We start from the raw sequence: 24,507 nt of genomic DNA on the forward strand, positions 1-24,507 counted from the left end.
CTACAGAGCTGAGATATTCTTCTAAAAATCTTTGTTTTTTGCAGAGTAAAGTCATACATATCTGGAATGGCATGAGGGTGAGTAAATTATGAGAGAATTTTCCTTTTTTGGTGGGTGAATTATTCCTTTAAAAGCCTGATCACTTATTCTTTTTTTTTATTAAGATTAAACTTTATTGTCATTGTGCAATAATGAAATGCAGTTGTTTTCACATATCCCAACTAAGCTGGGGTCGGAGTGCAGGGTTAGCCATGAAACTGCGCCCCTGGAGCTGATAGGGTCAAGGGCCCAACAGTGGTAACCCCCGACCTTGAGCCTTAACCGCTGAGCCACCACTGGACTCTATATGAAATCATATATATATATATATATATATATATAGTATAATATCACATGAGCAAGAGTGCGATATGGAACTACATCAGCACTGCTGTTATTCGGCCGCAGGTAATTACATTTACACTTTATGTTTCTAACAAGTTATTGGATAAACAAGGATGTGTGTGTGTCACTTGTTGCCACTCCCAAGCAGATGTGCTGTCAGCTTTCTCATCTGAAAAATAGCATCCAAGTGGGGTATTTCTCCCTATTTCGTGGTAGCCAATACCATGCAAGAGTCGATCACTATAGAAACAGCGATGTCCTCTGCCATTTTTAAACAGTGTGTATCCAATGTGGAAACTCGGTAAGCGCCTCGAGTTCTGTAATCAAACAGTCCTTTGTGTCTCAGCTGCAATGAGCCTTAATCCTTAAATTGTTCATTTAAAGCCATTTAAAACAATGTCCTAGCTTAAGTAATGTAGTGGTAATACGAATGATCATGGAGCGCTGTTCCATGTAAACAATGACTAACGGATACACTTTATGACGCCTACTGGCTCATATTACACACAAAAATTATCTTTTGCCACCACCTGCTGGCTAACATACGTAATTTCACTCCTAACAGATATATACTGCTCTTACACCTTAGTTTAGAATGGCACGAATACAAGCGGAGTGATACACACACAGTGAAGTGTCTGAGTGCTGATCCTGTCAGAACATCAGTGCTCATGGAACGTCTCTGTCCAATCAGATTTGAGGACCGGAACTAACTGTTGTGTAATAATATATATATATATATATATATATATATATATATATATATATATATATATATATATATATATATAATGACTCATGGAATATATATCATTCTTGATGATCCAGTAAATGGTTCTTTCAGGTGCAATATTCTTTACAGCAATTTCCTTGCATGTGAGGCCATTTCGATGCAAAGCGATGATGGCTGCACGTCTTTCTTTAGAGGTAACCATTGCTAACAAGAACACAATGATTGGAAGCACTTCTTCCCTCCTTTTATAGCAATCAGTCTGTTCTTATAAACCAATCAGAATGATAGAGTGATTTCACCTGACTAGTACTCGTTCACACTTTCCCAAGTGCTGCTGATATGATTAGTGAAATTATGTTAGCTGGTCATTTTGTGCCATGGCCAAACAACAGTGAAATTTGGTTTTTGTGATAAATAGCTTTTAGCAATTATTTAAAATGCATCTGATCACTCTGCTCAATAATCTAGAAACAATGTGAATCAATACCACAACAACTGAAGCAGAAAACTTTTCGAAACACAAAATGTATGTCACTGCCAATACTTTTGGCCATGGCTGTATACCGTTGCTCAGCTGTTCAGCACTTCTTTTTACCCTCTGAAAGAAGAACGAATGAGAACTTCTACGGAAGTATATCGGGGTGCTTCTCATTTCTTCGATTCTCCGTTCTCGAGTCTGTGACCCAGAAGTAGATAAAATGCACTGCTAGGAGGCCAGGATGGAGAAAGCATTCTGACCTCACCTAGAGTTAATAAATAGTCATAAACTGTATGACACCTAAACTGTTGCATGTGGTCAGGTCATACTGTAGTTACAGAGTTATCAGTCTATCCCTGTAACTCTATTCTTTCTAAGTTTAAGTTGGACATCTCTTCACAATGTACATTCTGCAACTTTAATCTTGAAACAATACCATACTTGTTTTAGGTTTTTATGAGATTATGTAAATGAGTTTTGGAAAGAAGTAGCCTGGCTTCTTTTCTCTGCTTACAACAAACTTTTCATTTTTAAATAATGAATGTTTTTGATTTGGGACTCTGGGTCAAAGGAGATGGATGGCCAGTTTCATCTCCATAAATGTAAAATCACTGATTCTAAGCCCAATTTTAGGCTTTTCTGTGTCGATCTAACGTTTTTCAATGACTCTCTATGTACATTGTTTAAAAAAGAAATCCGCTAAAACTACTCTGTTGATTAAAAAAAATTATGGTTTCATTATAAGAGTTACCTTCTGATTTCCTGAAGGTGATTTATTTATTTTTTGTTGTTGTTTCATGATATTTATTTATATTTATTTTTCTAAATGTATTGTATGTTTAATTTCTATTTCTTTAGATGTTTTGTGAATTAGTTTTTCTTTTTAGTAGACTATATCTGTTTAATGTATCTTGTTTGAAAATGTACTTTATTGCCTTGCTCTACCTCGAGTTTACTGTTTTCTTAAGTGTTTTTTTTTTCTGTGATATATGTGTCCCCTGTATTTGTTCAATAATAAAAAAATAAATACATTTAAAAAAGCAGTCTGAGGACTGAAATGAAATGAACAAGATGGTCTTTAACTGCAGACTTTCAGTTTTAATTTGAGGGTATTTACATCCAAATCAGGTGAACGGTGTAGGAATTACAACAGTTTCTGTATGTGCCTCCCACTTTTTAAGGGACCAAAAGTAATGGGACAGATTAACAATCATACATCAAACTTTCACTTTTTAATACTTGGTTGCAAATCCTTTGCAGTCAATTACAGCCTGAAGTCTGGAACGCATAGACATCACCAGACGCTGGGTTTCATCCCTGGTGATGCTCTGCCAGGCCTCGTTTCATTTCAAATCCATTGTGGTGGTGTATAGGGCCAAAAAGATTCGAATTGTGTCGATGTCCCAATGTTTATGGACCTGACTGTATGCACTGTAAGAAATTATTTTGGTTAAACTTAAAAAAGTAACCTGGTTGCCTTAAAATTTTTAGTTAATTTAAAATAAAAATTGATAATACAATTAAATATATAAATAATTTGAATAAAAGTCTAGTAAACTATAATTTTTACATTATATCATTGCATTGCCATTGTGCCATTAGTTTACTCAATAAAAACTAAATGAAAAATAAAAAACAAAGATTCTTATGTTATGTGAACAATTTATTAAATCTAAGTTGATCTGGCAAAAATATTAAGTCAACAAATCATGGAAATATTTTTTACAGTGTGGTATATCATGCTCTATAGAATACTGTAGCCTATGTCTCAATTAAATTCAAACACGGAGGTAAATGTGATAATGCTCGCATCATGAAGGCCAATCGTTCAGGAATGTTTTGCTCTGTGCAATACAGTCGCGTGCCAAATTCAGAACCTGTTATAAAATACATAACTTCATAAATAGATAACATAAATAGATAGTATGTGCCTTACTTTGAAGCTTATAGGCTAACAATGATGATAATTCTCTTCAATTGCCTGGTCCAGTTCATAATGGCAAAACTGGACCGACCAAGCAATAAGATGAATGAATTGAAGCTGCTATAGCACCCTCTGGGGCTTTCTTGCATAGTAATATTTCACTAACGCTGTCTTGAACACTCTGGAAAAACTGGGAATGGCCACCAAAAACTGGGACTGTCCCCGGAAAACGGGGACGTCTGGTCACCCATATAGAGCCATGTTTTATAACAATTTTTTTTTTTTTCAAGAACCATTTCAATTTCAATTATTTAATTATATTAGCTATAGCACATCGTCATCCGGTGATAAATTGTTTTTGAAGGGCTCTTAAAAGCATAACATTTATTTATATTTTTCCCTATAATTTCCCATTGACTAGTGATCAGTCCCGGAAATAGCAGCCTCCATTTCGCTAGTCTTCTGGGAACCCTGAATCCTCGTTTGGAAGGATTTTGTTTATTTTGTTTATTTTTTTATTGACCAGTAAGAAAGGTATATTAGAAACATAAATGACCTGGTACAATAGTAGAAATTTCTTATCCAGACAACAGACAAGGACAAAAAACAAAAAAACACTGTCCTTTTCTGCATATCGCGGCGCCGTTTTGTTGCCCGTATTGCATAACGCAGCAGCTCATTTTAGCGTATGGCGGCACATTCGGCACATTTCGCGGCCGACCCACCCGGTGTGCCCGGTATGCCAGATTATCAGTCCAGCCCTGTTTGCCCGTTTCAGAAAAGCGAGTAGGACACTTCGAATGCGACCTCCCCACTAATTATTTCAAGAGATTTAATTGTGATGTCGATATATTCTGTAAATTTTGTGGTCTGCAGGTGGACACATTTTTCTTTTTATTTTGGAGTTGTCCCTACTCGATTTGTTTTTGGTCTGATTTCTGCAAGATTGTTAGAGATCATATTATTCCCAGCTTTCAACTTTGTTTTGAAAATGTTTTATTCATTTTTTTTTTTTTTAGCTATGACATGTCTCTTCATAAGGAATATTATTTGATAAATTTTCTACTTTTGTTGGCAAAGTTTAGTATTCATAAATGTAATTCTGGTGGTTATAAACCATTAGTTTTATTAATTTTTAATTCAGAGGTTCAGCAATTCCTAAGAACAATTTCCCATTTGAGTAACAAGAAAGCTGTAAAGTGTATTGAAATATGTAAACAATTTGATATTTTTATTTAAAAATATTTATTTATTTATTTTCCTTTTTGTTATTGTTTGTTTTAATATGCCTCTTTGCTCTAGATGTAAAAGTTTTGTAAGCATTAATACAAAATAAAAAAACAAACTTCGAATGCGACACTTTTCCAGGGGAATTTTGAGGATGCATGAGGTTTATCCTTCGTGGGCACTCACAACCCACAATACTTTGCTTCAACGGAAATATATATAAAAAAAAAATAATAATAAAAAAAAATAATTACGCCAATTTGCCCGTATGACGTTTAAATAAAGGAATTTTAATTCCCAAGTTGAAGTAGGCCTACCTCAATGGGTGCAGCAGAGTATATAATATAATTCAATTAATATATAATTAAAATAAAGTATTAAACTAAAAGCACACCTGTAAAATCTATTTTCTTTTCTCTTTAAAACATTATAACTCTCCTAAAATGTACCACCTACATTCCCTTCAAGAGGGACTTTGTTCCGTTTCTCACTTAAAGCGCTCGCGCTTGTTAAAGTGTGGCGTGCTGTCATAGCAACCATGTTACGTTCCATTTGCTGGAGTAAAAGACAATACAAATGGTTAGGGGTTTCAATACAAACTGCATTATGTTCAATTATACAAATTAAAGATATTTACAAATCTTTTGGCTCTACTATTTTTTTTTTTTTTTTTTTTTTTACAAAGTTTAATCATGTTGTAATATCTTTGTAAGTCTATCAAAAATAGGTTAATATTGGGTTTCTTTTCTGGCCATTTCAACTTATGTAAAAATAATCTTCCAATAAAAGAAAAGGTAAGATCTCTGTTTTTGTGATGAAAATAAAGTAAAATATTGTTTTCTTCAATGGAAAAAGTATAATTAATTTTTTAATTAATGTCTCGAGTCAAGTTTCAATTGCAGTGCAGACTGCAAGCAAGTCAAGTCAAGTCAAGCCACAGAACTAAAATAAATAGAGGTTAATTTTTTAAATAAATATTTATTTTTGCTCTGAAAAGATGAACCTATATAAATATTTTACTTTATAATAAATTGCGTTTATGAACATGCACAGTATTTTTATCGTTGGAACTTAAAAATACTGTGAATTCTTAGATACCTTATTATCCGAATTGTTTGCAGTCAGATTTTCACATTGATCTAACAAAAACGGCAGATGGGCTACCTCATATTTTTTGGCATTGTCAGTATACAAAGAGGTTATGGTGGGAAGTTTCTAAATTTATTAATGACAAATTGGATTGCAACTTCCTTTTGTTATATAAACATGTAATAATTTTGTCAAATATGAAAAAAGTATGGAAAATGAAGCGTATATGGAACTTAACAAATATAATCACCAAATTAATAATAGGCCTCTATTATTAATTTGGTGATTATATTTGTTAAGTTCCATATTCATCGGTGTAAATTTAGCAATCAGAAATCTCTTTTTTCTGTGGTATTGAAAGAATTAGAACATTATATGGTTTCTATTAAGGACAGTACAAACAAAAAAGCTGTTAAAACCATTCATTTATGTAATACATTTATGATTTTGTGAATTGTCAAAGCCTTTTAATGTGTGTTTGGTTTATTATACCGTTTTTTGCATCTTATATATTTTTGTATACTTGACCCTGGCCCTTTTATTTTTATTTTATTATTATTATTATTTATTTATTTATTTAATTTTATTTGTTCAAGTTTTGTAACTGTTGTTCAAGCAATAAAAATAAATAAAATAAATAATAATAAAAAAAAAAACGGCAGATGGGCTGAATGAAAATGCAAATTCACTCTCTGACAGTAGGTGGCGCTTATGCAGCAGAAATATAGCTGTTACACTGGTAAGGCCTGTACACAAAGCAGCCCTGTGCTTATTAAAATACTTTATTTGTTGCATCATTCACCAACACTTGAATGTTTAAAACTTTCTAGAGATAATTTTCCTTCAGAAAGTGCGATTGCAAAGCTTGAAGTCAATGACATATTTTGATTTCCTTTCTCCCGAATTTGTTATACTCCTGGTGAACAAGGTTTGAAATTAACAAGCCAAATGCGGATTTTTCATGCGGAGTATTTTGCTGATATACCAGCCACTGTAAGGCGACCAGTAAGACTTCTCGGAGTGATATATTACAAGAAATTAAACACAAAGATACACGTTTGATGAAGTTTGATGAAGCGTGATTATATTTTGAAGAATATAAAAGCCACCGATGTGCATCTGATTTGATGTGTGCAGTGAGCTCTGAGAACACATTTTTTACATTATTACATTTTAAGAACAGTCAAAAGAAAAGCTGTCAGTGCTTGTGTCTGATTTGCTGTTTGGCGTGCAGCGGGACCCTGTCTCGTGGAACAAGCGCATGTAAAGAGTTATCACTCATTTTCTCTGTTTCATTTGACTGAAAATTGTTTGGAAGAATAATGTAATCTATGAGAATGATGCTCATGATCTCCTACAGGTATCTTTGTATTAAAGAAACAAAGACAAAAGTGATTAAATCATTAAGTATATAACAGGGTCATCTTGAAGTTAAAATTTAGATCTATTTAATTTTCTTTAGGCAGAATTAACTGTAAAACCAAATGCAATACAAACACATTCGATAACAACACACATTTGGCAGTATTTTTGGGGGGAATTTATTAGGGTTATTTATTATGATGATTATTATATTTATCTTTACAGTTATAATTTTCTTTAGTTCTTAATTTATTAGTAATTTTTCAGCTGGTGTTGTTGACAGATACTTGCGTGATGGCAAATGGGGTCCTTGGAGATGGTAAATGTTTGTATTTGGGGAGGTGGTTATATCTAAGATTATTCAATCACTTCGTTATTTTTATTGCTTTTTTCGTTTCGTTTTTCGTGTTTCAATAAATTAATTTTTCAAGCAAAATCAATCAAGCAAAAATATTCACCATATAATCGGATATCGCGATATTTTAAATGCGATTATCATTAAAATATTTTTAACATATCGCCCAGCCCAAAAGGGAAGTAAAAATTTTCATGAACAATTATTATTAAATTAAGTCATTTTCTGGAGACCCGCACAAACACGTGCACTCGATTCCATATTGCAACATGTTACCGATTAATTTTTGCATATATGTGTTTGTTTTTGAGTAGCCTATGGGCAATATAAACATTTAAATTTATTGAAAAACGTTGATTTTGAAAATAGTAAATTATTCGTTTGTTGTTTGGTTCTGTCGAATAAATGCATCAACCAAATTATTTTAAAATTGGCTCCTTAAAAAAAGGTCCCCGACCCTATACAGAGGAAAGATGAAACGAAAATGCCATCGAAACTTTTATGAAGACAGTCAGTGATACTTTAATATATAATAGTCATAAATAGCCTATTGCATTGAAGGGATTTAGTTAAAGTCTTTAGTCATAAACTATATGAGAGCACTTGGATTTGGTCACAAGTCATTCTGTATATTTTATACTGCTTGTCATGTTTTAAATAAAGTGTTGTGACTGTAAATCTGCCTGTTATGTTTTTATATTGCCAACAAATGGTTATGGTATATTGTTGACTGTTTAGAAGGTTTAGAAAAGGCACACACACATTTAGATGCAATGTGGGTCATTTCAAATTTGTGCTACAAAACATGAGATTTATCATGAATCATTTTAATTTACTGTCAACCCTCAGTCATTTTACATATAAATCTTTCTGGATAATGAAATGATAACGATATGATTTACTTACATTTCCTTGTTTTTGTTTTAATGTCTGATGAAATTGGAGGTTGTGGGGCTGTATCAGATATTCTTGCTTTGCATTTTCATTGGCTTACATTGTCGCAAAAACTTTTAAACACACCGATTATAATAAGTTATTGAAAATAATAAAACCATTCAAGTCATTGTCGAGTCTCAAGTCACTGGTTCTCAAGTCAAAGTCAAAGTCAAGTCACAAGTCCTTATTTGCGACTTGAGTAAAGTCATGTAACTCGAGTCCCCCACTTCTGCCGTAAAGTAATGCGTGCAGCGTTTACCTGAATTAATCCAAGATTTGTACGCAAGTGGTAAAAAACCGTAAACTTCAGTTTGATCTTGATATGGTTGATGTTCAAACCTTGTTTGCTCACATAACTGTCAGCTGTAATAAATTATATCCCCATTAAAATACGATAGGCAACGTAATAAAATTACATTTAATAAATATATTTGCCCAATGTAAATAACAATAGGCCTATATGCATGGCTTGAGCGAGGATCCACAGGTTCCACTACGGATGTCTGTTTTGTCAAAGCACCTCACGCATAAATTCACCCCTTTCACATTTGGCACAACACATTGTATTAAAGATTCACCTTTGCAGTTTAAATAAACAATATTCATAAACACTTCATAATTTATTATATAATAATCAATATTCATAAATAATTATTAGGATTTATTATGAATATGATATATATATTTGTCTCCTGTCACCAAGATGTGTAAGTATGCAATACAGCTTATTGTGATTCTGATCAAGTTTCAACAACGGCAAGCGCCCCGAAGACACGCTTGAGCATAGAAAGGGACATTCCAGCAAGAAAGCAAGGAAAGAAAACGAGGATGCACAATTTTAGAAATGTAATGATCAGCACTATTTCATTTATTTTTATTTTTTCATACTAACTTTGAAGTTGTTGACGACAGATGGTGTTGTACCTCTCCTCACCACCGGGTGTCGCTGATGACAGATTCCCACGTGTAAGTGTTTGTTCAGGCACAGGAAAAGGAGGCCTTTTGTAAAGATGGCGACGTCCATATGTAGGACGTTGAAATCCTGTCATTTAACAACATGTCATAATATTAAGGTAAGAAAACTAATACACAAATCTTATATTAGTTCCTAAAGGGCAGCTGTTGCGATTATACAGTATGTCTGTGCTGTATTGACAAAACATGTAAAGCACTATTACTAACATGGCTTTAATGACAGCATGCAGCAATGATATGATTAAAATACATCGCTCTTTCTTCACAGTTGTTTTCTTTATTAAGCCTGAGTAGGCCAAAGAACTCTGCAGAAAATAAATATAGTTTTAATTGTACAGCCGTGTAATTGCACTAATCCCGTATGTGATCCAGTATGTTGCGCCTCTGCTGGACGTGCGGCTCCCGCAACCGGTGGTGGTTCCGATCCGCACAAAGAAGCGCTATTTCATTCCTCCGGCTGTGAATGTGAAAAAGAAAACACAAGCCGAGCAGGAGGCTCAAGCCCGAGCTGCGGGTGTGGTGGTCCGCCAGCAGTACATGGAGAGAGCCATCAACATTGCATGCACAGGTGCACATGTAAAACGTTTTCCTGTTATTGCATGCAAAATTAATTTCAAGCGTTACGAACAAGCCTTGTGATGAAAAGGTTTTTAAGATCCTAAGAAACATATATGGTGTGTATGAGCTTATCAGAATTTGTGATAAATCTACTCTTTAGTTCAGATACATTTTACTGTTACAAACATTGTATAAGTCATTATGGAACACATTTATACGTTTTGTTTCCCAGCGGGTATCTTTGATCCATACGTTCCTCCTGAAGGAGACGCTCGACTTTCCACACTGTCCAAAGAAGGTCTGAAACAGCGCACGGAGCAGCTCCGTCAGAGCGCAGCGTCACAGCTGGCGTAAAGACCATCTCTTGACATCCCTGATTCATAATCATATGCATTAAAGGGATAGTTCACCCAAAAAATGTAATTGATCTCATCTCACCCTCATGTCTTCCCAGATGTGTAAGAAGTTCTTTCTTCTGCTGAACACAAACTGAGATTTTTAGTAGAATATCTCAGCCCTGTAGTTTACAATGCAAGTGAATGGTGGCTAGAATTTGGAAGGTCTTATAAGCACACAAAGTCAGCATAAAAGTAATCCATATGACTCCAGTGTTTATATGCATATCTTCAGAAGCAATTTGATTGGTGTGGGTGAGAATCAGATGAATATGTAAGTCCTTTTCTACAATAAATTCTCCTCTCACAGTAGGTGGTGATATGCACGAAGAATGCAAATCATCAAAAACAAAAGAAGAAGAATTTGAAAATTAACATGCAGATCTGGAGTAAAAAGGACTTAAATATTGATCTTTTTCTCACCTACACTTATCATATCAGATTTAACCACTGGAGTCTTATGGAATGCTTTTATGCTGCCTTTATGTGCTTTTTGGACCTTTAAAGTTCATGCCACAATTCACTTGCAGTGTTTGGACCTACAGAGCTGAAATATTCTTCTAAAAAACGTAATTTGTGTTCTGGAGAAGAAAGTCATACACATCTGGGATGGCATGAGGGTGAGAAAATTATGAGAATTAATTTTTTTAGGCAAACTATCCCTTTTTGTGTAATGCAGCATAATTATTTACATATTGGTATCATTTTGATTTTTTTCAGGAATCGTAAAATAAAGGACCATGATCCAGATTTCTCCACAAAGGAGTTCCCAGCACGAGCACAGGAGATTTTCATAGAGGCTCATGCAGCACTCACACAGTAAAAAAGAAATTCAGGAGTTTATAAAATGGTTCAGTGATTTGCTGTTTTATAAAGCAGCTACTACTATGGATTTATAGTTGTATTGTACTTGTTTGTCATTATTTGTATTTTTATCTTTTAACCACTTTGTTGTAATCTCTAATTTCAATTTAAATGTGCACTCAGATAATTTTTGTTTATTTAGTCTAAGTGGAAATGATATTATTCATACACTGGTGGCTAAATGTTTGGAATAATGTACAGATTTTGCTCTTATGGAAAGAAATTGATACTTTTATTCACCAAAGTGGCATTCAACTGATCACAATGTATAGTCAGGATATTAATAACATGAAAAATTACTATTTCAATTTGAAAAAAAATTCAGAACTTCTTAAACTACTTCAAAGATTTTTCATCTCAAAATCCTCCATGCAGCAATGACATCTTTGCAGATCATTGGCATTCTAGCTGCCAGTTTGTCCAGATCCTCGGGGGACATTTCACCCCAAGCTTCCTGTAGCCCTTGCCATAGATGTGGCTGTCTTGTCTGGCACTTCTCCCGCACCTTACAGTCTAGCTGATCCCACAAAAGCTCAATGGGGTTAAGATCCATAACACTCTTTTCCAATTATCTGTTGTCCAATGTTTGTGTTTCTTTGCCCACTCTAACATTTTCTTTTTGTTTTTCTGTTTCAAACATGTCTTTTTCTTTGCAATTCTTCCCATAAGGCCTGCAACCCTGAGTATTCTCTCTACTGTTGTACATGAAACTGGTGTTGAGTGGGTAGAATTCAATGAAGCTGTCAGCTGAGGACATGCAAGGCATCTATTTCTTAAACTAGAGACTCTGATGTACTTATCCTCTTGTTTAGTTGTACATCTGGCCTTTCACATGTCTTTCTGTCCTTGTTAGAGCCAGTTGTCCTCTGTCTTTGAAGACTGTAGCGTACACCTTTGTATGAAATCTTAATTGTTTTGGCAGTTGTTTTGGCATTGTATAGCTTTCATTCCTCAAAATGATTGACTGACGAGTTTCTAGAGAAAGCTGGTTCATTTTTTACCTAAAATTGACCTTAAGATATGCCAGTCTATTGCATACGGTGGAAACTCAAAAACAATCACAAAGACTATGTTAAGCTTCATTTAACGAACCAATAGCTTTCACCTGTGTTTGATATAATGGCAAGTGATTTTATAGTACCAAATTAGCAATTTTGGTGTTGGAGTGATGGGTGCTGGAAATGGGACCTGTCTAGATTTGATAAAAAAAATGACTTTTTTCAAATAGTGATGGTGCTATTTTTTCACATAATTAATGTCCTGACTATACTTTGATATCAGTTGAATGCCGCTTTGGTGAATTAAAGTACCAGTTTCCTTCCAAAACAGCACAAACTGTACATTATTCCAAACTTTTGGCCTCCAGTGTAAGTTTCAAAATTGCAAATAATTTCTTTGAGTAAAACAGTTTGATGAGGAAGAGATTACCAATTTGTTCACACTCATGTCATTCCAAAGCTGTCGGATTATCTTTCTTCTGCAGAACACAAATGGAGGAATTTTAAAGGATGTCCTATTCTCTAAATTTCATATGAATGGCAGTTAGTAGTGACTCATTTTAAAGCTCAGAAAAGTGCCCAAAAGTGTCATAAAAGAAGTCCATGTGTGACTCATGCACTATATTCCAAGTTTTCTGAAGGTATATTAGGTTTTGGTGAGAAACCACCATGAAATGGAAGTTATTTTACAGTGAAAATCTTGACTTTCACCATGGCTTTCATTTGCACCTTCATGAGTGCTGAGAGAAGCTTGTGAAATCAGTGAATGGGACATCCTTTAAAAGTCCTCCTTTTGTGGGGGTAGCTCAGCGTTTATTGACGCTGACTACGACACCTGGAGTTGCGATTTTGAATCCAGGGTGCTGAGTGACTGCAACCAGGTCTCCTAAGCAACCAAATTGCCCGGTTGCTAAGAAGGGTAGAGTCACATTGGGTAACCTCATGGTCACTATAATGTGGTTCTCGCTCTTGGTGGGGCACGTGGGATTTGTGTGGGGATGCCACGGAGAATAGCGTGAAGCCTCCACACTCGCTATGTCTCTGCGGTAACGCACTAAAAAGCCACATAAGATGCGTGGATTGACGGTCTCAGACACGGAGGCAACTGAGATTCATCCTCCGCCACCCAGATTGAGGCTTCACTACACCACCACGAGGACTTCGAGCGCATTGGGAATTGGGCATCCCAAATTGGGGAGAAAAAAAATCCTCTTTTTGTGATCCGCAGAAAAAGTGATATGGATTTGGAAAGGCATGAGGGTGAATTTTCAGTTTTGTTTGAACACTAAAGATTGAAAATGTGTTGAAAGAATATAGATTTGGTTTTAAACATCTTATTATTGTGCTTCCTAGGTTTAATAAAGAAAAGCTTCATTCTTTGGTGACAGAGAGATGTTACCCTGTAAGTAAATCTTTGAGATTTCAAATTTCAGTGTAGCAATTTAACTCATTATTTGCCCTCAACGGTAATAAGCCATCAATTTTCTCTTAGACTTTGTATGTATCACTATGTACCTTTTCAGTCATCTAACCTGTGTGGTGTGCCATGTTTTGTAGGAGATGGTTCGTGGAAACCGTTATAAGACTCTACGCTGGCGCTTCATTGAGTCACTGGAACCACCACGGGTGGTTCATGCACGATGTCCTGACATGATCAGCAAGGGCAACCTGTATGCTCAAGTGACTCTCCGCATGCACTCCAGACAGGTGAGCAACTAAACAGCTGTGTGCAAGAGCGTTATTACCGTATATGGGTGTAACCTGAGTTTAAGCTGATAATAACTTTTTAATAATTAAAAAGTGCATCAATCCATTTTATTTTCTTCTGCCATCTGGTTTTGCCATTTCAGACATTGGCAATCTATGACCGCTTTGGTCGGTTGATGCTGGGGGATGAGGAGGAACCCAGGGATGTCCTGGAATACCTGGTGCTAGAGAGACATCTTGTCAACCCTTATGGGTGCTGGAGACTTCACGGCAAGATTGTTCCTGCATGGGCTCCACCAAAAGATCCCATTATTAAGGTCAGAGTATTTATGGATTCTTTAATAACAATATAGTGTTGTCAAAAGTACCGGTTCTAAAATAAAAAAGATGTAACGATACCAGTGATTCTACAGTACCGGTAGTACTCACCGACTCAATTTGGTACCTGCACGCTCTCTTACCGACACAACTTTCAAAAGCTCACACGCTTATTTGAGCATGTGCTCTGTGATTATTCAACCATGAAATTCTGCAATCTTAGTCTGTATGAGCTGCATGAGCTTAAAATGTTTGTGTGAAACAGACCGCTCATACACTGGAAACTCCACAGACATTGAGAACTATTCGTGTTGTATGATGACAGAGCATTAATCCACACTGAAATATTATTTTTATATAATTAAATCACAGCATTTGCGCTTTTAACGATCACACTGGGCCATGTAGTGAACTGTTTATCCGGAGAAGTTAAACATCTGTCAAAATACACATAAAAATAAAAGCATGATTCATAATAAAAGCTAAATGCCAGAAATTGCAACATAAATATATTATAACTGTATAGTAAAATGTAATCCTCACTGTAGAAATAATAATGATAAATACAGAATAAAACTTTGTTAAAAAAAAATTCAATGATATATTGATAAGCAATTGTTCTATTTTTTACTTTTAGTTTTTAAGAAGTTTAAGGAACATTTTTTGATTAGACACAATTTTGATAATGAAATGAAACTTTAAAAACATGGAATTCTGGAAAAATATTAATAAAAGGATTTGGGGAAAAATAAATCAGATTTCAGGAGGGCCCTGATTAAAAACAAACAAGTGTCAGAAACACGAAGAAAACATGCATATCTTTTAATTTATTATTTACATTGAAATTAAACTTTTTGCTAAAGGAGTGTGTTCAGTAGCACATTCTCATATTAGCAAATTTTTTCTGTGGTATCAAAATTGTTATCTAGAGCAGTGAAATTTCACTGGTATCAGTACCGACTACTGACATTTTGTTACCGTGACAACACTATAACAGTTATTTAAGGTCAGATTTTTTATGTATTCTATATTAATGATTTTATTTAAAAATTGTGTCACATTGCTAGAATGCAGTTTGTTTGCTATGGTCTCATTTAAATGCAGAACCCAACTCCTAAACTTCTGGCTTTTTTATTTCAACAGACTGTCATGATTGCTGGCCCAAAGCTCAAGCCCGAAGAAGTGTTTGAGGATTTGAATTACCAGGTACCAAAGCCCAAAGCAGTGCAGTGGTACAAGTAATTCTGATTGGTAGTGCTTTATTCCACCCCTGCACAGGTCCATTCTGTACAGTCTAATTCAAAATGGTCATTATCTTCCTAAATAAATGTTTGCTGTATTTAAGAAACACAGAGTTTTTGCTTTTTCCCTACCTTTTTATGTTGTTTTTACATTTTGATGTCTTGATTCACAGGGACATACACAACTACTCTATATTTAACTACAGTGATTTAAAATACTGTTACATTGACCACACATTAAACTTAATTAAAAGCAAATTTGTGTGGTTAGAAAGTTTATTTCAGAATGATCATTCAACAGATTTTCATGAATATAAAAATAAAATGTTGCATTTATTTTACATTGAAACTTCTTTTGGCTGCTATTGAAAATTGACTGTTCTCATGCAAAATGTTTACTCATACAAAAACACAGTCATAATGTTCCTGGTTTGAAAGCTACTGTAAAACTGCAAGTGCATAGATTACAGAATATCCAAAACAATCTAACTAGCGGAAATTATAAGTGCATTTCAATAATCATTACTTAAGCTAATTTCCGTCATGACTTTTAAAATAAAACAGCATGTAAATAGGTTGAGTTTTAACAACCTTAATTTGAAAGAAACATTGGTTTTGTAAACCCTCAAGGTTTTTTTCACATGTATTCACACACAAGGGGACTTCAAATCTGAATTCTACAAAACAAAAAGAACATTAATCTCATTACTAAAACTTAAATATATATTTTTATAGGAATTAGTTACACTCTTGCATCATATGTCCTTATAGATCAAGATTACATTAAATGTTTCAGTTGCTTTACATTAGTGTCCATGTTATGGTGTAATTAAGTACAACTGTAAAAACGGAATAATAGTAATGAACAATATGGACTTACCGGTAATATTTAAACCTTTTGTGACGCAGTCTGTAATTATAACAAAGTATGTGTCATGTTGATATATAATAGGTAATGCATACTGTTACTTTATTTTTAATAATGATTTGTAGATGGAACTCCTGATCAGCTATTGTCTAAAATAGATTCATAGCCTGTTTAGTCATCATTTAAAATAAGCTTGGTTGGTTGAAATATATTCGTGCTGTCAATAGAGCTTAAATTAAAATCAACATGGATGTACAGTTACAGCTTTCCTCTTCACTTAGTTATTTTTTTAAAGTTTAAACAACAGATTATGACAAAGAAAAAAGTGATGTTGATGTTCTAAACATTTTACCCAGTGTATGTCAGCATCTGGATTTGAAGGTGATGCTGGTTTTTAAAAACTTTAGCAATCTACAAAGTAATAAGAACACAATGACACAAAATGATGCCAAATTAAATGAAGGGTTCATGTTAATGTAAGACCAAAGGAAAATGTGCACAGGAGAGCAGTCCATCTTGAAGCCATAGTCGGTCTTCACATACAGCTTATTAAGCTGAGAAGGTAGAGAGAAAGTTGCCATCGGTGGAATCCATTTCTAAATGACAGTCATTAAAGTTTGCTAATGGGAGTGAAGGAACATTCTTCATTGGGTTAACCCTCATTGGCTTAAATGTGTGACCACTGGTCCATGTCTATGTTGTCACAACTTTTGAGTCTTTCAACTTAAAGCTCAATAAAATTGCCCTTACAGCTCACAAGTCTGGAGGGAAGATGAAGGCCTCCGCAGCAGTTTCTGCATCACCATCATCTTCCTCTGGTATCGTTTCTTCCCAAGTGAAGACACCTGAATTATCATGCACTGTTATAGATTCTTGTCTGCCACCTTCCATTTCCCAAGGGCACAATGCGTCACACCGAGCAAGTGGAGTATTAACCCTCATCTCTTCTGGGGACTGTGTTGCACCTACTTCTCCCCAATCTGTGGGAGTTTGACTGGTGCTTCCTTCCGTTTTTTCTGGAGTTTCCATGCAGTTGTCCCAGGGACAGTAAGATTCTTGAGCACTGTCTTGCCTTTTTACAGTGTCTTGTGAAATAGATTGTTTGGGTGATGGTTTTGCCTCCCATGGGCAGGCATCTGAATTAACACTTTCTTGCTTCTGCAAGGTCTGCAATGGTTCATTTGTTTTCCATGGACAAACATCTGCACAAAGACTTTCTTGTTTTTGCAGTGATTTCATGGGCACTTCCGTTTCCCATGGACAAACATCTGAATGAACACCTTGTTGTTGGTTTGATTTCACTAGCTCTTCAGTTTCCCTTGGAAAAACATCTGTACGAACACTTTCTTGTTTCTGCAACGTCTTGACTGGTTCATTTTCCTCCAATGGACAAACATCTGCATGGACGCTCTCTTGCTTCTGCAATGTCTTTGTTGGCTCATTCATCTCCCATGGACAAACATCTGCACAGCCACTTTCTTGCTTCTTCAAGGTCTTCATTGGCACTTCAGTTTCCCATGGACAAACATCTGCACGCACACTTTCTTGCTTCTCTAAGGTCTTCACTGGCTCTTCAGTTTCACATGGAAAAGCATCTGCATGGACGCTCTCTTGCTTCTGCAAGGTCTTCAATGTTACTTCAGTTTCCCATGGACAAACATCTGCATGGACACTTTCTTGCTTCTCCAAGGTCTTCACTGGCTCTTCAGTTTCACATGGAAAAGCATCTGCATGGACGCTCTCTTGCTTCTGCAAGGTCTTCAATGTTACTTCTGTTTCCCATGGACAAACATCTGCATGGACACTTTCTTGCTTCTCCAAGGTCTTCATTGGCACTTCAGTTTCCCGTGGACAAACATCTGCATGCACACTTTCTTGCTTCTCCAAGGTCTTCACTGGCACTACAGTTTCCCATGGAAAAACATCTGCATGGATGTTCTCTTGCTTCTGCAAGGTCTTAGTTGGCTCACTTATCTCCCATGGACAAACATCGGCACAGACACTTTCTTGTTGTTGTTCTAATTTTGTTGGCCCCTTGTTCTTGGCACTTTCCATTCCTTCTGACCTCTTAGAGTCCTCTACTTCCCATGGGCGTACAGTTGCTTTTTTAATCATTGTCTCTGAATCCCAGGGACTTATGTCAGTTTCAGGTGGAGGTGGTGGTTCAGGAAAATCACTTTCTTCTTGTTTTTGGGTTTCTCTTGTTTCCCAGGAATTTGCCTCACCCTGAACTGTTTCTTGGTCTACTGGATGTTGTCCTGCATGAACATAAATTATCCTTTCACCAGGTTCTATTGTGTCACTAGAGGATTTGGTGGATTCCTGTCTAACATGAGATGTATTAGTGTCTAGTCCATTCGGAGGACATGCTTCAGGCTTCAAATTTGCCTGCTTTTGAACATCCCCAACTTCAACAGTGGTATTAAAGGTATCATCTTCAGTGTGCCTCGATTGGTTGAAATCTGTTTTCCAAGAACAAACATCAGTATGCATGCTTTTGGTTTGCAATTGCTCTGCTTCCACAACCTCCCAAGCACAAACTTCAGAAATGCTGGATTGATGAAAAGGTTTTGGAACATCCCATGGACACACCTCTGTATTTGGAACAGCCAATAAAGATTTAAGTTGGAACCCAGGGGGTTTGTAGCTATCAGTATTACGTTTCACGGATAGCGCTTGCTTGTCACTGAATTGTCTTTGTAATATATTTTCATTTACATTCTGCTTCTTGACCTCCAAGATCACCTCCTCTGACTCCCAAGGACAGATGTGAACAGGAGCAGTGTGCTTTGGGCTCCTCTCAGGAGAATCTGTAGATGGCAGCCGTATTGCTGCTTGTTTCACAAGGCAAGGTTTAGTACCTATGGTAGTCATAGCCCGTCTTTGTGTCTGTGGGGTACGCTTCTCTGAAGCTGCACTACATGGGGACAGTCTCATGGATGTGGACAGGGATTTTAGTAGCATCCCCTCCTTAACATTGCTTTCTTGAAAGCTTTTCTCTGTGCTCCTACTTCTCCCAGTCTCTTCCAGGCCCTTTGCTGCAAGGAAGCTCTGGGTAGTTGAGCGGAAAGAGAAAACGCGAAACTCCTTTTGCTTGCCAGAGACTGTATGTGGAGAACCTGGAGCACTACATGAGATCAGAGGCTTGGGTTTTGTGGAATTAACATCTGCTTGTATTACATTCCCAGTTTCTGTTGCAGGGGCAGTAGGAGGTGGCAAGTATTCCCATGGACAGATATATAATAGCGTTGGTGATGATTTGTCACCAGGGGATTTGGGTTCCTCTTGATTTGAAAGAGAATATGTGACATGTTTTTGATTCTTGTTTGCAGGAAGCTCCTCGGGAATCTCCCACGGGCAGACCTCTGCCTTGTCAAATGACTCTGAGAGCAAGGCACTTGAAGTCTGCTTCTTTATGCTGACATTCACAGTTTGCTGGGGCTTTTCCGCTGGGGTTGCTTTGCCAGGAAGTGACACATTTTCAATGCTTCTACATGGAGTCAGAGAGCGATGATCATTGCGTTCTATGACACTAAGTGACTTTTGAAACCTAGTGGGCTCAGGAAGTAGAAGGTTAGTGTCTATTGTTAGATTGTGGGCACTTGCAGATTTGCAGACCAGCAATGTTGTATTGATGGATCCTGTGTGGGAATGCTGTGAAGCCCTCTTTTCTGTTGTGCTCTTTATGGAGGAGTTTAATAGGGATACGTCTCTCTCTGGGGCACAGTCATAGGCACTATGGGACTTCCGAAGCTTTGGGGAGGGCTGCATTAAAGTTTCATTCATTATATTAAAGCTTGTGGTTTGATGACTTTTGTAATAAGATCCTGAGCGGATTATAGTTCCTATGGAGGCACTGACATCCTTGTCTTCACGGCTGCATTGTCTGCTTAAACTTTCTGGGATGTCTGTGATTCGTTTAATGAGGGAGCGTCCAATACTGAGTCGAGAGCTGCGCTTCTTTGGCAGATGGGGATTGTTGTTTGCCATCCTCTTGGTCTTGTGGACCTCCAGCTGAGAATACAGTTTCTTCAGCTCATCCTGGTGTAGAGGAAAAAAGGGGTTTCAGATGAGGAAGTTGGAAGGAGCAATGCACTGGGACAGTTTGTTGATGGTATGCAGACATCACGATGTTTCGAAAGATGGCAAGTTAAATGGCAATTTTTCCAAAAAGGGCAAATAATAGCAGAAGAGATGGAAAAGATAGGTCATGTAAAAATTTTGAATTTACTTAGTGTAATCTTTATGGAATTGTTTATATTAATTTACTGATAATGTAAAATGAATGCTTTTAATGCCATAAGCAGACATTGTTATAATGTGTTAGTGTCCGTCTTTTTCTTCATTGGACAATGTGAGGGTGTGTGTTAGTAGGGCTGCAGCGGGGCAAAGAGTTTACCCGAAAGTCATCTGGGTCCAGACTGTGATCACTCCAGCAGTTAGAGGTGAAACTGCTGTTGAGGTTAGAGCATGAGCGCCGCAGGTCCACTTCATCCTCGTATACCTCTGCAGCGATTTCCTCCCGGCCCGACCGTGACATGTGAAGAAACTGCAACATAAAAACAACAATGCTAATTTTTTCCATCATTCTTATACACACAAAACAGAAATGGGAGATGCCATACAATGCTGTACAAACTTTATTTGTCCATTGAAGCAATAGTTCATCCAAAAATTAAAGTTCTGTCATTATTTACTAATTACAAAAATCAAATATGGCAGGTACATCGATAACGTCATCCCTCATCGGTCCTTGCAACATGACATCTTGAAGTTTGGTCACAAGATGTGATGACAACCATGATGAGGTTTAATGATATCGAAGTAGCCAACATATTTTATATACAGAGATTATTAATGATTTGATTTGAGAGTGAATACAACGTTTGTTCATCACACAGAGATTTTATCACTTCAGAATCGTGCGATATCGTGTATTGATTACTTTCACTGTGGTTTATGGTGTTTTTGTCTTTTTCAAGCTTGACAGAGCCACTGTTCTCAGAATCAGAATGAGCTTTATTGGCAAGTATGCTAACACTCAAAAAGGAATTTGTCTTGGTGACAGAAGCACTCTTGCAAATGGCAAATAAACACTGTGAAGACTTAATAAAAATTCATCTTTTGTGTTCCACGGAAGAAAGTAAGTCACTTTATACTCTTTGCATTTGCATATACTGTGAACATTATCATCTAGCTAAATTGACTACATATAATTATATATTATATACACTCTTTACCACTTTAATAGGTACACATGTACACCTACTTATTCATGCGATTATCTAATCAGCCAATTGTGTGGTAGTGTGATCAGCAGTTACAGAAATACTCATACCAGCCCATCTGGCACCAACAATAATGCCAGGGTCAAAATCACTGAGATCACATTTTTTCCCCAATCTGATTGTTGATATGAACATTAACTGACGTTCCTGACTCAAATCTGCATAATTTTATGAATTGAACTGCTGCCACACGATTGGCTGATCAGATAATAGCATGAATAAGTAGGTGTACAGGTGTACCTAATAAAGTGATTGGTGAGTGCATATATACAGTGGCAAGAATAAGTATGTGAACCCATTGGAATTAGCTGGTTTTCTGCATTAATTGATCATTAAATGTGATCTCATCTACATCAATCACAAGTATAGACAAACAGAATGTGCTTAAGCTAAAACACACAAACAATTATAATTTGCATGTCTTTATTGAACACACCCATTAAACATTCACAGTTCTGTGGAAAAAGTAATTGGACCCTTGAATATAATATCTGGTCTATCCTCCTTTGGCAGCAATAAGCAAGCATTTCCAGTAGCTGCGTATTAGAACTGCAAAACGTTCATAAGGAATTTTGGATCATTCTTGCTTACAGAACTGCTACAGCTCAGCCATATTCTTAGGGTGTCTGGTGTGAACACCTCTCTTGAGGTCATTACACAGCATCTCTATTGGGTTAAGGTCTGGGATATCACTGGGCCACTCCAAAAGTTGGATTTATAAAAAAAAAAAAATTTTGGAAGCCATTTTGTAGTTGATTTACTTCAATGTTTAGGTCATTGTACTGCTTCATCACCCAACTTCTACTGAGCTTCAGCTGGCACAAAGCCACCCTGACATTATGCTGTAAGATATCTTGATAAACAAGAGTAAATATTTCCCTCGATGATGGCAAGAATTCAAGGCCCTGAAGCAGCAAAGCAGCCCCAAATCATGATGCTACCTCCACCGTACTTCACAGTTGGAATTATGTTTTCATGTTGGTATGCAGTGCCCTTTTTATGGCATATGTAGTGCTGCATGTTCTTCCCAAACCATTCAAATTTAGATTTATCTGTCCACAAAACATTTTCCCAGTAGCGATGTGAAGTGTCATGGTGGTCTTTGTTAACTTCAGGCATGCAGCTATGTTTTTGTTGGAAAGCAGCTGCTTTCTTTGTGGTGTAATGCCATAGACATCCTGCCTGTATAATGTTTCCCATTTGTAGACTCCTGAACAAAGATGTGAACCAGTTCCAATGTTTCCTTCAAGTCTTTAGCTGTTACTCTAGGGTTATTTTTTTACCTCACTGAGCATTCTGTGGTGTGCCCTTTGAGTCATCTTGGCTGGACAACCACTTCGAGGGAAAGTAGTCACAGTAATACATAGTCTCAATTTATGGACAATTTGTCTAACTGTGGACAGATGAATATCTAAGCTCTTCGAGATAACATGTAACATACATGTAACCCTTTCCAGCTATATGCAAAGCAAAAATTATTGATTGTAAATCTTCTAAGATATCTTTTTTGTAATCATGGTCCATGTCAGCAGGTGCTTCTTGTGACTAGCAAACTAAAATTTTGAGTGTTTTTTATCAAAGTAGTCAAAGTAGCTCTAACCCTCCAATCTCATTTCATTATGCCAGGTATACCAACTCCTGACTCTTTTGTTGGTGTCATTAGCCTAGGGGTTCCCATATTTTTTCCAACCTACACTGTGAATGTTTGAATGATGTGTTCAATATGTACAAGAACAATAATTTGTGTGTTATTAGTTAAAACAGATTGTGTTTGTACATTATTGTAACTGAGATTAAGCTCAAACTAGATTTTAAGACAAATTTATATATAAATAAATACAGGTAATTCCAAAGAGTTCACATACATTTTCTTGCCACTGTATAACACATTAGGTAATTGATTTTTGTTTGTGCATTTAAAAACTGCTGTGGTAGCTTCTGAACAAATTCACACTTAAAAATATCTACAGAATCTACAGGATAAAGTATATTATACAGACACCTTTGGCTTACTACAGTATTTTCAACATATTATGACTCTCTAATTCTAATCCTGCATACTAGCATACTAGCATACTATTTAGGATGAAAATTATGTGAACTGGGACACAGGGAGTGTTTTTATGTGTTACTTAGGCAGCTAACTTTAGGGCTAAAGTGATCCACCTGCTGCATGCAGACGTCATTGGAAAGGTTTAAAAAATGGGTTAAAACATTATTGCACAAAGGAATCATTAATACAGCAACAGTACCTTTGGTATAAAGAGCAGGCAGAGTGTTACTGTAATTGTGACATGCGTGTGAGTGAAGAACAGCAAGAGCATCCAGTCAGGATGAAGTGATGGCCTGACAAATCTGAAAATAACAGGGGCAAACAAAAACTAATTTAAAACAATAAAATCTCTTATGACTAGTTACAAATCACAACAACTCCATTCTCCCACCTGAGAAGATGAAACAAGGAGGAGAGAAGTAGCTCATTGTGGATAGCGATGCTTATGTAACGTGGTTCATGAAATGCTGAGGGTACCGTCTTAACTGCACTGCACAGGAAACTGCCCCAGAACAGAAACAACAGCTCCGCTAGGACAGATCAAAACCAAAAAGCCATTTCAGTTCAGTCCCTCATTTACTAATTTAAAGCAGTGACATTACTGTTATTTGTTGTACCATGTTATTAGTATTGTATTTTGTCTAATGCTGAACCATTTTCAATGACAGCGGTTAACAAATTAAATGCTTGAAAGAACATTAAATTATCCAGGACCATTCATCCTTTCAATTGTCTGATCTACTAATGTGCCCCC

General features: G+C 36.3%; 2 protein-coding genes across 2 annotated transcripts in view; one reads left to right on the forward strand and one right to left on the reverse strand.

Annotated features, from left to right (window-relative positions):
* The first annotated feature begins 9,480 nt into the window (after positions 1-9,480).
* LOC127625618 (39S ribosomal protein L45, mitochondrial-like) lies at positions 9,481-15,861 on the forward strand. Its single transcript, XM_052100903.1, has 8 exons — positions 9,481-9,561; positions 9,836-10,031; positions 10,254-10,371; positions 11,137-11,235; positions 13,632-13,680; positions 13,836-13,985; positions 14,129-14,302; positions 15,447-15,861. The coding sequence occupies exons 1-8, from the start codon at positions 9,499-9,501 to the stop codon at positions 15,543-15,545; spliced, it is 948 nt and encodes a 315-aa protein (XP_051956863.1). The 5' UTR covers positions 9,481-9,498; the 3' UTR covers positions 15,546-15,861.
* Positions 15,862-16,803: 942 nt separating this feature from the next.
* LOC127625611 (probable G-protein coupled receptor 158) overlaps positions 16,804-24,507 on the reverse strand; it is a 41,650-nt gene continuing 33,946 nt past the window's right edge. Inside the window, exons 8-12 of the mRNA XM_052100893.1 lie at positions 24,145-24,283; positions 23,953-24,055; positions 20,812-20,961; positions 17,756-20,453; positions 16,804-17,692 (exon numbers count right to left, since the gene is read on the reverse strand). Coding sequence (XP_051956853.1) covers positions 17,166-17,692; positions 17,756-20,453; positions 20,812-20,961; positions 23,953-24,055; positions 24,145-24,283 — 3,617 coding nt within the window. The 3' untranslated portion in view covers positions 16,804-17,165. The remainder of the gene's footprint in view (positions 17,693-17,755; positions 20,454-20,811; positions 20,962-23,952; positions 24,056-24,144; positions 24,284-24,507) is intronic.

This window comes from Xyrauchen texanus, chromosome 32 (genome assembly GCF_025860055.1).
Source record: "Xyrauchen texanus isolate HMW12.3.18 chromosome 32, RBS_HiC_50CHRs, whole genome shotgun sequence".
In the NCBI taxonomy this organism is placed as follows: Eukaryota; Metazoa; Chordata; class Actinopteri; order Cypriniformes; family Catostomidae; genus Xyrauchen; species Xyrauchen texanus.

Bases quoted from the DNA above. Each gene is read 5' to 3' on its own strand.
- LOC127625618 (XM_052100903.1), top strand. From the start codon at position 9,499: ATGGCGACGTCCATATGTAGGACGTTGAAATCCTGTCATTTAACAACA. The intron at 9,562-9,835 runs GTAAGAAAACTA...TATGTGATCCAG, and splicing joins CAACATGTCATAATATTAAG to TATGTTGCGCCTCTGCTGGA. The intron at 11,236-13,631 runs GTAAAAAAGAAA...TGTGCTTCCTAG, and splicing joins GCTCATGCAGCACTCACACA to GTTTAATAAAGAAAAGCTTC.